Consider the following 12930-nt stretch of genomic DNA (forward strand, 5'->3'; position numbering starts at 1 on the left):
CATTCTTTTTAAATAACCTCTTCTAGTTGGACTAGACTTGTAATAGCAGATCATTATTTCCTTGTTGGCATTTTTCGTATATTTTTTTCGGTTAAGCGACGTTTCTTCCAGTAACTTTGCTGTCTTCAGCCCTGGTTGCTCAACTGAAGATCCTGAGTCCTGTTGCCCACTTGCCACCAGATGTCCAGGGACTCCTGCACCTGGCGCGGTCCTTGTTGACCCGGGTGACGACCGATCCGGTATAGATTTATTAAAGTTAGGTCTCACCATATTGTTGATGGGAGAGGCACTCTTTGTCTGGCTCCTCTGGTGAGACCTGTCCAGTATGGTTGGACCTCTGGCATAGCTCTCACCTTCCTCAGAGCATGCAAGCCCCACAACCACGCCAAGGTAGTGCCTCACTGGGGGATGATGATGATGATGATGATGATGATGATTGACACAGTCAGACAGGTGTTATTGCCTGTTTTGTTTTATCCAGACATCGAGTCCTTCACCTGGGATGGCTGAATTTTATTGTCAATGTTGTTGCTGTTGTTATTATAGATATCATCGCAGAATATAGGCTATTCCCAGTAAAGCTGCTTTTTGTAATTGGCTGATGGTGATCTCTGTGGCCCTTATGGTGTTGAGGTGCTCTTCAAGGTGTTTTGGAAATGCACCTAGAGTGCCAGTTACCACTGGGATTATTTTGGTCTTCTGCCACAGCCTTTCAATTTCAGTTTGTAGATCTTTGTATTTTGTTGTTTTTTCTGTTTCTTTTTCTTATATTCTTCTATCCCCTGGTATTGCTATGTTGATTATTTTGATTTGTTTTTCTTTCTTCTCAACCACAGTTATATCTGATGTATTGTGTGGCAGATGTTTGTCGTCGGAAGTCCCATAATATTTTTGCATCTTCATTTTCTTCAACTTTTTCAATTTTATGGTCCCACCAATTTTTGGCTACAGGTAGCTTGTATTTTTTGCAGATGTTCCAGTGTATCATCCCTGCTACCTTGTCATGCCTTTGTTTGTAGTTATTATTTTACTTACTCACTGAAACGGCATTGGTCGCCCTGTTGGATGGCCTTTATTCTAAACTTGATGTGAGAAGTGCACCTTTCTTGGTTCTTCTTGATCTCTCAGCAGCTTTCAATACTATCAACCATGTTATCCTTTGGGAATGCCTAAGTGGGCTGGGCCTTGGAGGCACTGTTCTTCAAGGGTTCTGGTCCTATCTCACTGGGCGAGTCCAGTCAGTGTCTATTTGGGGTGAGTGTTCTGCATCCTGGCCCCTTTCTGGTGGAGTTCCACAGGGCTCAGTCCTCGCTCCCATTCTTTTTAACATCTACATGAAGCTGCTGGGCCTGGTCATCTGTCAGTTTGGGGTACGTTTTCCTCAATATGCTGATGATACTCAGCTTTATATCTCTACCCCTGGTGAAACAGGGGATGCCGTCCATGTGCTGGCTCAGTGCCTAGAGGCTGTCAGGACATGGATGGGCCAAAACAAGTTCAGGCTCAATCCCTCCAAGACTGAGTTCCTCTTCTTCAGTTTGCAATCTGGCCAGTTGCGGTGTGTGAGTTTGCCTCTTGACGGGGTTGCGCTTCCCTTGAGAGAGATAGTTCGTGATCTCGGGGTCCTCCTGGACTTGCAGCTCCTGCTTGAACAGCAGGTGGAGGCTGTGGCCAGGGGTGCCTTTGGCCAACTTTGGCTGGTTCGCCAGTTACGGCCTTTTCTCAACTGGCAGGCCCTGGCAACAGTAACTCATGCCTTTGTTACCTCTCACTTGTATTACTGTAACATGCTCTACCTAGGGTTGCCTTTGAAAATGATTCGGAAGCTTCAACTAGTCCAGAATGCAGCGGCCTGCCTCCTCATGGGTGGCTGTAGATTTATGCATACTATTTATGATAGCGTTACACCTCTTTTATGGTTGCTGCACTGGTTGCCTGTTTACTTCTGGGTTGGATGGTTCTCACCCAGAACACCTTTTGGGTTTAGTACCTGTATATCTCTGGGATTGCCTCTCTCGGCCAGTTGTATCCTGTCCTGTGAGGTCTTCTCAGTTGGCCCTCCTTAGTGTCCCAGGCCCTGGCGTGGTGTGTGGGCCAGTAGAATCATTAGCATGATAAGAGGGATACTCTCTTTAGAAAAGCAGATGTAGCTCTTTAGTACTCCCCTCCCCATTGGCTAAAAGGAAAACACGGAGGCAGGCCATGTGAACTTGCACCAAAACAAAACCCGAGAGCAGAGGGGAGGGGCTGCTTCCCTCAATGCTGCGAGTGTGCTTCGAAGTGGCTTTGCTCAACATTTACCCCGCAGCATGAAGCCATGTGTGAACAATAGGTGCCTTCGATGTGCAGGATCTCTTCTGGTATTGTCCCTTCTCCCCTTTTGCCACCCAGCCCCTGAGCACATCCATGTGCTTAAGACACCCACTTGACTGATGTGGGAGTGATTGGGTGACAGTTTCACACGTGGTTACCTGCTCTGGGATAAAGGAAGGCTAGCAATGTGATTCATCCATCAGGCCGGGCGGAGGGGGGGCGGGACACAGCCATGTTGGGAAGCTGCTCTTCCTTGTTCTGTTCCTTTTCTTCCTGTTTAAAGTAGAGCTCTCCAGCCAGCTAGAGCTGGGAGAGCTTATTAATGACTCCAGGCTGCAGCTGGGACTCGTATCCTGCTCCCTCCGCCTCGCCCAAACTGGCTTGTTGTGTTTGACGTTTGTAGCAGGCGCGACTTACTTGGGTGACTCCTGCGGCTTCATCTCTGCATTGTGCTCCTTTGTGGCATTCTACCATCTGCAGGAAGGAATCCACGCCTTTTCTCTCTCAAGTGCTGACAATGTCCCAAGAACGCTGCTTCCCTCAATGCACTGCGTATGTGCCGCCTTGCCTAGGTTCCTTCTCCAGCATTAATTTTCCTGATTATTGTCATCTTGAAAGAAAAGTGAGCCGCCAACCTAATTTACTAATTTATTTCCTGGGAGAGAGCAATACATGCCCTCTAGTGGTTAGTTTTTGTGTTATTACTTCTCAGTAGACATAGACTTGAGATTAAACCGTCTTGAAGTTATTTTAATAAAAGACGGTATAGAAATATAACAATAAATATCAATCAATCAATAGACTCAAGGAGAATATTACAGTTTTGAAAGAAAAGAGTACTGGGGCTCAAGCTGTTTTGGAAACTATGCTTTTGCTCCTTAATCCCAGGTGTAGGCACTATAGGATGGGGTTCTTAACCTTGGGTCCCTAGATATTGTTGGACTACAACTCCCATCACCCCACCACAACGGTTGTTGTGGCAGGGGAAGATGGAAGTTGTAGTCCAACAGCATCTGGGGACCCAAGGCTGAGAACCCCCGCTGTAGGACATCATTACAATGTCTTGCCTGTTGGAATACTTGGAGCCCAGCCCCATTTACCCATTTGAGCTTGTCTGCACCTTCCTTTTGCCATAAAGGCCACTTGAAAGAAGCATGGATTTGAGGGTGTATCCTTTTACAAGACATATGCAGAAGTCAAAGTTTCAGTTTACTGGGGACAGTTCCAATTTTCTAGTGCTTGTTTCCAGTAAATCACTGTCCTTATTTAGTTTCTAACTTGTCTTGTTGAAAGATTTGTGGTGAGGAAGAATGGAGGGGGTGAATGTCTTTAAAAAATCTTTGTTATTGCAAGTTTCTAGGGATGCATCTTGACAGCAGTGCGTGTGTGTGTGTGTGTGTGTGTGTGTGTGTGTGTGTGTGAACACTGAGGTGTGTGTGCTGGCATGGTCAGCTTCCCATTTTGCATGCTGCAGCTGGGCGCTTTCCAGATTAGCTGCTTAACAGCAGCAAAATGATTCCGTTCAGGCAAATCACATTCAAAACGTAAACAGCAGGGGGAGCAGTTTCGCGGAAACGAATAACCCGAAAAAACAGCAACTTCTTTACGTCAGATACATGATGCCATAGCACTATATCGCAGCAATTAAATTCGAAACAAGGCATTGGAAATGTGAGCGGCACCCTGCTGCCAGCGTAGGGACTGTGGTGTCACAACACAGGAAGTGTGGAAGCACACTTCAGAGATTCGTCATGAGGCCTTTTCAGGGTCTAATCTGGAAAGCGCCCAGATAATTTTTCACTTTGAGTGGTTGATAAAATCAGTTGTGCTTTCCTAGAACACATTTTAGCCAGGAGTACAAAGACCTCCTTTCCTTTTAGATGGGATATTGGAGAATATATGAATTCAGCATACCGCGTCAAGAGAACCATGTCCAGCAGTTATTAATAGAGTTGGATAGAAGCTTCTGGCAGCAATCCATTGGTTTCAAGTACACAAGCACACAGTCCCTATTTTCATCTGTGAAATGTTGGCGGGTGTGCATTTCTGTCAAATTGAAATTCCCCCAAGCCTATTATCTTTAATATAAATTCTGTTTTCCTTTCAGTTTCGCTGCTCTTTCACCTCGCTGCATCAATGGCTCCTCCGTTGCCAATGAGAGCAGAGTTGGAAGCATCCCTGAAGCTTTCTTCCCCTTCCATCGGGGCTGTGGGGTCTGTGGTCCTCATGGTCCTCATGATCCTTCTACTGCTTCTCTGCTTCCGCTTAAAAAGGTAGGTGGTGGGCTTGGGAAGGCCAAGGGGGACTTGTTGCAGGACACCGTGGGCAGGCAGGGATGGGTTAAGCGTGTGTTTGCCCAACTAATGTTCAGTGTCTTATTTCCTTGCTTTGCCCTGGCCTGTTTCTGTCTGGGATCCTTTCCAGCAAGTTAAGCCACCAAGGGGAGCCATCAGGCAGTGTCTCTCCAAGCAGGGGACTGCTAGTAACTCCCCAACACATAGTTCAGGTTCTTAGACAAGAACATATAAAACACAGCATCTGAAAGCCTTGTCCCTGGCCCCTTTCAAAGCCATCTGATCACGTGGGGAGGAGAGGGAGCAGGACTGCACGTACCTCGCCTCTGCATGTACCTAACAAGGTCTGGAAAGAGCCCTCACTGGACTGGAGACTGCTTCACAAATAGGCCCTCTGCTTTTCAGGCGTCCTAATTACACAGAAGGGGCCACCTTAAGTGGTGCAGTGGGGAAATGCTGGTCTAACAAGCAGAAGGTTGCCGGTTCGAATCCCCGTTGCTATTATATTGGGCAGCAGCGATCTAGGAAGATGCTGAAAGGCATCATCTCACACTGCGCGGGAGGAGGCAATGGTAAACCTCTCCTGTATTCTACCAAAGAAAGCCACAGGGCTCTGTGGGCACCAGGAGTCGAAATCGACTTGACGGCACACTTTAATTTTACTTTAATTCCATAGAAAACGCCCTGCACACCTATAGTGGAGAATAAACTGAAACTGAATCCAGATAAGACAGAGGTACTTATTGTGTGGGGTAAGAACTCTAGAGACGATTTTGATCTGCCTGTTCTAGATGGGGACACACTTCCCCAAAAGGAACAGGTTCGCAGTCTGGGAGTACTTCTGGATCCACACCTCTCCCTGGTTTCTCAGCTTGAGGTGGTGGCCAGGAGTGCTTTTTATCAGCTGCAGCTGATGCGCCAGCTGCGCCCGTTTCTTGAGATGAATGACCTCAAAACAGTGGTACATATGTTGGTAACCTCCCGACTGGACTTCTGCAGTGCGCTCTACGTGGGGCTGCCTTTGTACGTAGTCCGGAAGCTTCAGTTGGTACAGAACGCGGCGGCCAGGTTGGTCTCTGGGTCATCTCGGAGAGACCACATCACTCCTTTGTTGATAGAGTTATACTGGCTGCCAATAGGTTTCCGGGCAAAATGCAAAGTGCTTGTCATAACTTATAAAGCCCTAAATGGCTTAGGCCCTGGGTATCTAAGAGAACGTCATTATGAGCCCCACCGCCCATTGAGGTCGTCCGGAGAGGTCCATCTCCAGTTGCCGCCAGCTCGGCTGGTGGCCACTCGGGGACGGGCTTTCTTGGTTGCTGCGAGACTGTGGAATGTGCTCCCTACTGAGATACGATCCTCCCTATCTCTGACAATTTTTAGAAAGCATTTGAAAACCCACCTCTTCACCAAGCTTTTTCTGTTCTTTAAATTTTAAGGTTTTAATTCATGGATGATTTTAAATTGTTAAATTGTTTTAAAGTTTTTGTATATATTTTAACTTGTTTTATACTATTGTTAACTGCCCAGAGATGAAAGTTTTGGAGTGGTGTACAAATGTAATAAATAAATAAAATAGTGGTATGCGCTAGGGATGTCCATGGAACCAGTTTGCTGCTCCTTTTCTGGAGTGCTGAACCGGTTCAAAATTCCACCGTTTGAGCTGGTTCGGAGGTGGGGATGGGGTTCCTTGAAGGGTCAGGGAGGGTGCCTCTTACCTGCCCATCCCTGCTGCTTCTCACCTGCTGGCTCTCCTGGTTTAAAGCATGGATGCAGGGCTGCAGCGTTCCTCTTTGCAGCCCCGTTCAGGGTCACCACGCAAATGGCCGACGCGCATGCACACTATAGGGCTGCAAGGAGGAACGCTGCAGCCCCGCACCCACACTTTTTAGCAGAGTGCCAGTGAGGGGCGGGAGAGTGGTGGGGCAGAGATGGGCAGGTAAGAGGCGGCACCCTTTCCTGCCCCTTAAAGGAACCTCCTCACCCTCCTGGGAGCGCATGGACCCGGTTCTGTGCACATCCCTAGTATGCGCAGGAATCTTCGGGGACCTGGAATCTTCTATGCCAACCCAGAGCTCAGTGCAGGAACCATGTGTGGGAATGAGCCACATTGGGCTTCTTCCCCCCGCCCCCCGCCCCGCTGTGGCCCATCAAAGACCTTGTTAAAGAGCTTCTTGTGCTTTGTCAACACCTTGCTACCACCCTGTGGCAGTCAAGGGTGTGTGACTCCACTCCTTCCATGTGTTCATATTGTGTCTAAAAGGGACTCTTGCAGGGGCGACCAACCCGTGGCTCTCCAGCTGTTGTTCGACTACAACTTGCCACTATACATTGCAGCAAGGGATGATGGGGGTTGTAGTCCAACAACAGTCGAAGAAGCACAGGTTGGCCATCCCTGGGCTAACCAGCGCTGTCCGCTTCAGCCGACAGCAGGCCCTTTCAGATGCTTGGGTGGGCATCTTTCCCAGCCCTCCTGCCTGTAGGGGCCAGTTATCGGAAGGGGCCTGTAGATTCTTGGGGGGGTGTTTATGTCACGGAGGTTCAAGGCTCTTTCTCGTTCGCCCTGCCCCACAAGGACAGTCAGCTCTCATAAGTCCTTTGCAGGTGTCCAAACGGCCTGGCTATGATGAGAGGAAGGTGTTATGTGAAGGTACACCAGCTGAGGGGAGAACTCCATTCCACTCTTACCTATGTGCAAGCCTCTTTATCTTGTTGCCCCCACTTTGAGTGCCTTTAAGAGGCTATGGTAAAGGGGTCCTTGAGTTGGTGCATTTTGGCTGCTAGGTTAGTCTTAGATTACAGGTCCTCTCAAGGGTACCATCGTTATGAGTCTGGCTCATATATTCCTTTTATCTCTGCCAAATATGCTTCAAAGACTTCTTCCTCATGTGTTTGTTTTCTTGAATGAAAGTGAAGCCACTTAACAGTCTCATTAATTTTTGGCGCTCAATGATCTTCAGATCGCCTCCAGATTGCTTTGAAATTTTCCTTTTGCCTTGGCAAGACAGTCCAGAATGCTTTAAGACAGCATCAGAGTTAGCTATGTTTTAAAAAGATTTTATCAGCTTGTTTAAAGACATCCAGTTGTGTGACTCAGGGACGAAACAAGCCAAGACACTAGTGTGATAAATCACAACCTTAAAACATTGCAGTGAAACAAGTGGACAACTAACTAAGAATAGAGGCAGGCAGTACAATAAGGCTTTGGTTATAATGGTTCGGTGATTTTAAATTGTACTTTTGATGTGGATTATCATTGAGTTCTCTGTCCCAAGGAGTTTACAATCTACATTTTGACTGTAGGGGAGACAGCAAAGGGAGGGGAGAAAGAGAAATGCAAAAGGAAGATGGAATGAGAAACAGGAAAGGTAATTTCATGGATTTGGGAGTGAGGACTATGGGCTAAGCCAGGGTTTCTCAAGCATGGGTGGCCAAATATGGGTGGACTATAATTCCCCAGCAACATTGCCACTGTGGCTGGGGATTATGGGATTTGTAGTACAACAAGATCTGACTACCCACACTTGATAAGCCCTTGGCTAAGCCAAAAAGCTTTGTAGAAAAGGTGAGGTTTGAGGAGATATTTGTAGTCAGAGGCTCTGTGCCATGTACATGTTCAGGGAGAGGTCCAGGGTTAGTGGGAGCAAAGGATATGGCTACTCTGCTTTTAACCATCTTCTAAGAGTGCCAGCGTGGTGTAGTGGTTAGAGTGCTGGGCTAGGACCGGGAAGACCAGAGTTGAAATCCCCATTCAGCCATCAGACGTGCTAGGTGACTCTGGGCCAGTCACTTCTCTCTCAGCCTACTTCACAGGGTTGTTGTGAAAGAGAAACTCAAGTATGTAGTACACCGCTCTGGGCTCCTTGGAGGAAGAGCTGGATATAAATGAAATAAATGAAATGAAAGAATGAATGAATGAATAAATAAATAAATAAATGCAAATATAAAAAAGAAATCATCTTTTGCCTCATCTTCGAAACATTGGAAGGCTCAGTTCAGTGTCTGTGGTAGTTCCGTAATGCAGGTGCAGTCAGGGAGTATTCCTTGTTGTGTGCTATTAGTTACATAAGAACAGCCCTGCTGGATCAGGCCCAAGGAGACCCATCTAGTCCAGCATCCTGTTTCACACAGTGGCCCACCAGATACCACTGGAAGCTGCTGTTTCTCCCCTGCAACTGGTATTCAGAGGCATCTTGCCTCTGAGGCTGGAGGTGGCCCACAGCCCTCTGACTAGTAGCCGATGATAGACCTCTCCTCCATGAAGTGATCCAAACCTTTCTTAAAACCATCCAGGTTGTTGGCTGTCACCACATCTTGTGGCAGAAAATTCCACAGTTGATTATGCATTGTGTGAAAAAGTACTTCCATTGGTTGGTCCTAGATTTCCTGGCAATCGATTTCATGGGATGATCCCTGGTTCTAGTGTCATCACTAGAATGGTTCTCATTACATCACAGCCTCCCTCTGGCCACAAGGGTGATGGAGACAGGGCAACCCTCATTCGAGCCATTTCAAGCAAGTGATCATAAAGTGGGCTGTGCAGAGCAGCACGGTCATAGTCACAGTCACAGCAATCACAGCCCCAATAGCCAGGGGCGTAGCTAGGGGATAGGGGGCCTGTGTTCACCCCTCTCTCTGGCTGCCCCCCAGAATGAGGGAGATAATGAAGAAAATAGGGAGGGATGGAGCTGGAGGGCCAGTGTTCTTTGAACCCTTTCGCTCAATTATAGCTACGCCTCTGCCTCCAGCCTCAATGCTCTCTAAAAAACATGGCGGCCAGCTGCCAAGACCCACAAACAAAGTAGAAAGTGGACACACAATTAACACATTCAGGTACCGGGCCCCCTGCTCTGCACTAACATGGGTCAAGACCCAGTGTTAGAAGCAGGTTCACCCAGATTCAGACGACCAGGGCTTGGGGGTTTTGCCGTAGTTCACATGAGCATGCAAGCCTGGATTAGAGGCAGATAGTCCAGGTTTAGATGTTTGTGTGAAGAGGCTTATTATAGTGTTGAGGCAGATCTGGCCTATAAATAGCCTCTTGCTTGGTTGCTGAACATCCTAGGATAGGTTCTCAAAGTTGGATCCCCAGATATTGGACTACACCTTTCATCATGCTTTGACCATTGTGTCTGGGGATAATAGGAGCTGTAGTTCAACAACGTCTGGGTATGCAAGGCCGAGAATCCCTGTCTTAGAATATCTCTTGGGATGCTTCTGTTTTATCTTGCTAATAAATTTCATACCTAGTATTGAAACTTCAGTGGAACGGAAAGGAGTGTGTGGCGAAGTCCCTTGAGACAAAAGGCAAATGAATGTCTGCATCTCTTTCTTGCAGGAATAGAAGGCAATTGTCGACCAGATCTTTTAAGATGGACTCGAACACATCAGAGCTCATCCGCATGGTGAGTCTTTCTTGGGGCTTCCTTTGAGGGCAGTTGGGGAATTTTAGCTGGGGAAGAATGTCATTGCCCGCTTCCTAAGAGGTTGAGGAGGCGGGAGCATTTGCAATCCATGCTGGGGCAGCTGGTCAAGGTTTCTGTGCCCGATCTGCAGTGCTCGTTTTGATCTTTAAAGCCCAAGTAGATGCTCGGGGGGCCTGGAGCACCTTCCTGATGAGGCAAGGCTACAGCATCTGGGGCTCTTTAGTTTGGAAAAGAGGTGACTATGGGGAGACAGGATAGAGGTGTATAAAATTATGCATGGAGTAGAGAGAGTGACAGAGAGACAATTTCTCTCTCACACAGACATATAAAAGAACCAGGGGTCATCCCATGGAACTGAAGGTTGGGAAATTTAGAACTGACAAAAGGAAGTACTCTTTCCACAACGCACAATTAATCTATGGAATTCTGTGACACAAGTTGTGGTGACAGGACAGCCACCAGCCTGGATGGCTTTAAAAAGGGGCTTAGAAAAATTCATGGAGGACAGGTCTACCAATGGCTACATCTGGTGTCTATGGGCCACCTCCAGCCTCAGAGGCAGGATGCCTCCAGATACCAGTTGCAGGGGAGCAACAGCAAGAGAGAGGGCTTGCCCTCACTTCTTGCCTGTGGGCTTCCCAGAGGCATCTGGTGGGCCACTGTGTGAAATAGGATGCTGAACTAGATAGGCCTTGGGCCTGATCCAGCACGGCTGTTCTTGAGACTGGGAGCTGCATATCTCAAACAGCACCTCTTGCAGTCTCAGTCCTACAAGTGTTAAGAAGATGAGCAGAGTGAGTCTTGCTCAGAAACCAATCTATAAAAGAAGTTGGATCAGTTGTGTGAACAAGCGGGGGCCCTTTCAATGGCAGTCCCAAAGCTATGGTAGTTCCATGCTGTTCATCTATTTAATTAATTAATTTATTTATTATATCCCCCGCCCCCATTAGCCCTGATATGGACTTTATGGAGAGTTGTTCTCTTTCTCTCTTTCAGTTCTGTTGTGCTTTTCTTTCCACTCCATGCATTTATATTTACATACTTGGGTTTTTCCTCACAACAACCCTGTGAAGTAGGTTAGGTTGAGAGAGAAGTGACTGGCCCAGAGTCACCCAGCTAGTATCATGGCTGAATGGGGATTTGAACCCAGGTCTCCCTGGTCCTAGTCCAGCACTCTAACCACTACACCACACTGGCTCCAAAATGTGCAGTTTTGTAAGTTATTTTAAACTTTGGAGGCAGGGCTGGAAGAATAAAATGAAAGCAGCAAATGTGTGCCTGCACAACATCTCTGAGCAGTGAGCTCAGCTATTCCTTTGATAACCTGAACAGGCAAAAACGCTTTCTCTTAATAACCCAGAGCAGGGCCTCATAAAGTGTGCTGTGCCCCTCCCACTGGAAAGGAGCCCATTGGTAAAAGTAGCTTTCAGCCGGGGGCCTTAAAAACACAAGTTGCAAATATCCTTGCCCATTAGGTGGCAGCAGATACTCAACCGTGTTTTTCCTTTTGATGGTCTATGGTTAGAAACAGGTCTTGCCAGACATGTTATCACACACACACACATATACAAACGTGCTTTGGGAGTGTCTTATCTTGGGGTGTGTGTGCAGCTAGGCTAGGTGATTGGATTAGGTGTCTTCCAGCACTGTGGTTTTAAAATGATAGAGTTAGGAATGTGTCTGTCTCCGTTTTGTGAGGAAAGGATCCCTTGTTTGACTTATATTGGTGAGAGATTTCCCATCTGCAACACCTAGCTCATGTTTGGTGGTAAATTAATTTACTCTGTGAGGAAACAGTGGTCATGAGCTGATGGCCAGACAGGGAATTGATACTAGGGGGCTGATAACATAATTGCCTTGGGAGAAGAAAAACTAGGAATGAATATTGGTCATATATTAATCCAGTATTGGAAATCTCTTGACTGATCGCAAGGAGTTATATGTCTGTATATGATTGCCACTGACAAAGACCAATAAGAGGCTGAAATGTGTTTGGCACCTTTGGCAGCTTGGATTATTCAACCACACCTTTGAAAGTTACTAGCACAGAGAAGATTCGTCTGAAGCCTTAAAGTTACTCATTTGGATTTGAGCTATAACTTTGGATAGACTCGGTGCATGATTTAATTATTATTTAAGTTTATTAATGCATGAACTTCTTTCTTGCCTTTGGACTGAGCTGCATACAACCAGATTATTGTTGCTGTACTTATATCGGGCAACAGCAATATAGGAAGGTGCTGAAAGGCATCATCTCATACTGCGTGGGAAGAGGCAATGGTAAACCCCTCCTGTATTCTACCAAAAGCAAACCACAGGGCTCTGTGGTCGTCAGAAGTCGACACCGACTCAATGGCAGAACTTTACTTTACAAACATACAATTATGCACGTATTTTAATTTAACTCTTTTAGAAACAATTCATTAGAGTAGGTGTTCTAGATAGCTTTATTGGGTTTTATTAAACATATACTAGCTTGTTTATGTTGGGTTGTATTTTCATTTGGGTGGCGGGGGGTTCCAGTAGAATCTTTGCTCAGTAATTCATAAATTAAGTCAAGGTGGACTGATTTGGGATGTGATTTATTTAGGTACAGCAAACACTGTCCCAAAGTCACAAGAAAAGCCCTGCTGGATCACATCAAAGGCCTATTGAGTCCAGCATTCTGTTTCCCACAGTGGCCCACCAAATGTTTCCAATAAGCCCAAGAAAGTCCATACCAACGATGTTGGGAAATGTAGTTGGGAGGTCCTGGAAGCCAAATTTAGGCTGATAGGTAGCTTATTGAAGCCCAGTACCCCCAGGGCAGCATTTTCTGAGGTGCTTACCTGTTCCATGTGAAGGGCCAGCGAGACAGGCGGAGCTAGGGTTTCCAACTGGCCCTCATTACGTCTCTC

General features: G+C 46.8%; 1 protein-coding gene across 3 annotated transcripts in view; it reads left to right on the forward strand.

Annotated features, from left to right (window-relative positions):
• The window catches only part of LOC128324584 (uncharacterized), a 64736-nt gene that overhangs the window by 18424 nt on the left and 33382 nt on the right, over positions 1-12930 (forward strand). For 2 of the 3 annotated variants that reach the window (XM_053249342.1, XM_053249324.1), the window contains exons 2-3: positions 4421-4586; positions 9946-10012. In XM_053249342.1, coding sequence (XP_053105317.1) covers positions 4450-4586; positions 9946-10012 — 204 coding nt within the window. In that variant the 5' untranslated portion in view covers positions 4421-4449. Of the gene's footprint in view, positions 1-2858; positions 2936-4420; positions 4587-9945; positions 10013-12930 lie in introns of those variants that run through there. The other variant, XM_053249332.1, reaches the window with a different exon arrangement.

Source organism: Hemicordylus capensis, chromosome 1 (assembly GCF_027244095.1).
Source record: "Hemicordylus capensis ecotype Gifberg chromosome 1, rHemCap1.1.pri, whole genome shotgun sequence".
Lineage (NCBI taxonomy): Eukaryota > Metazoa > Chordata > Lepidosauria > Squamata > Cordylidae > Hemicordylus > Hemicordylus capensis.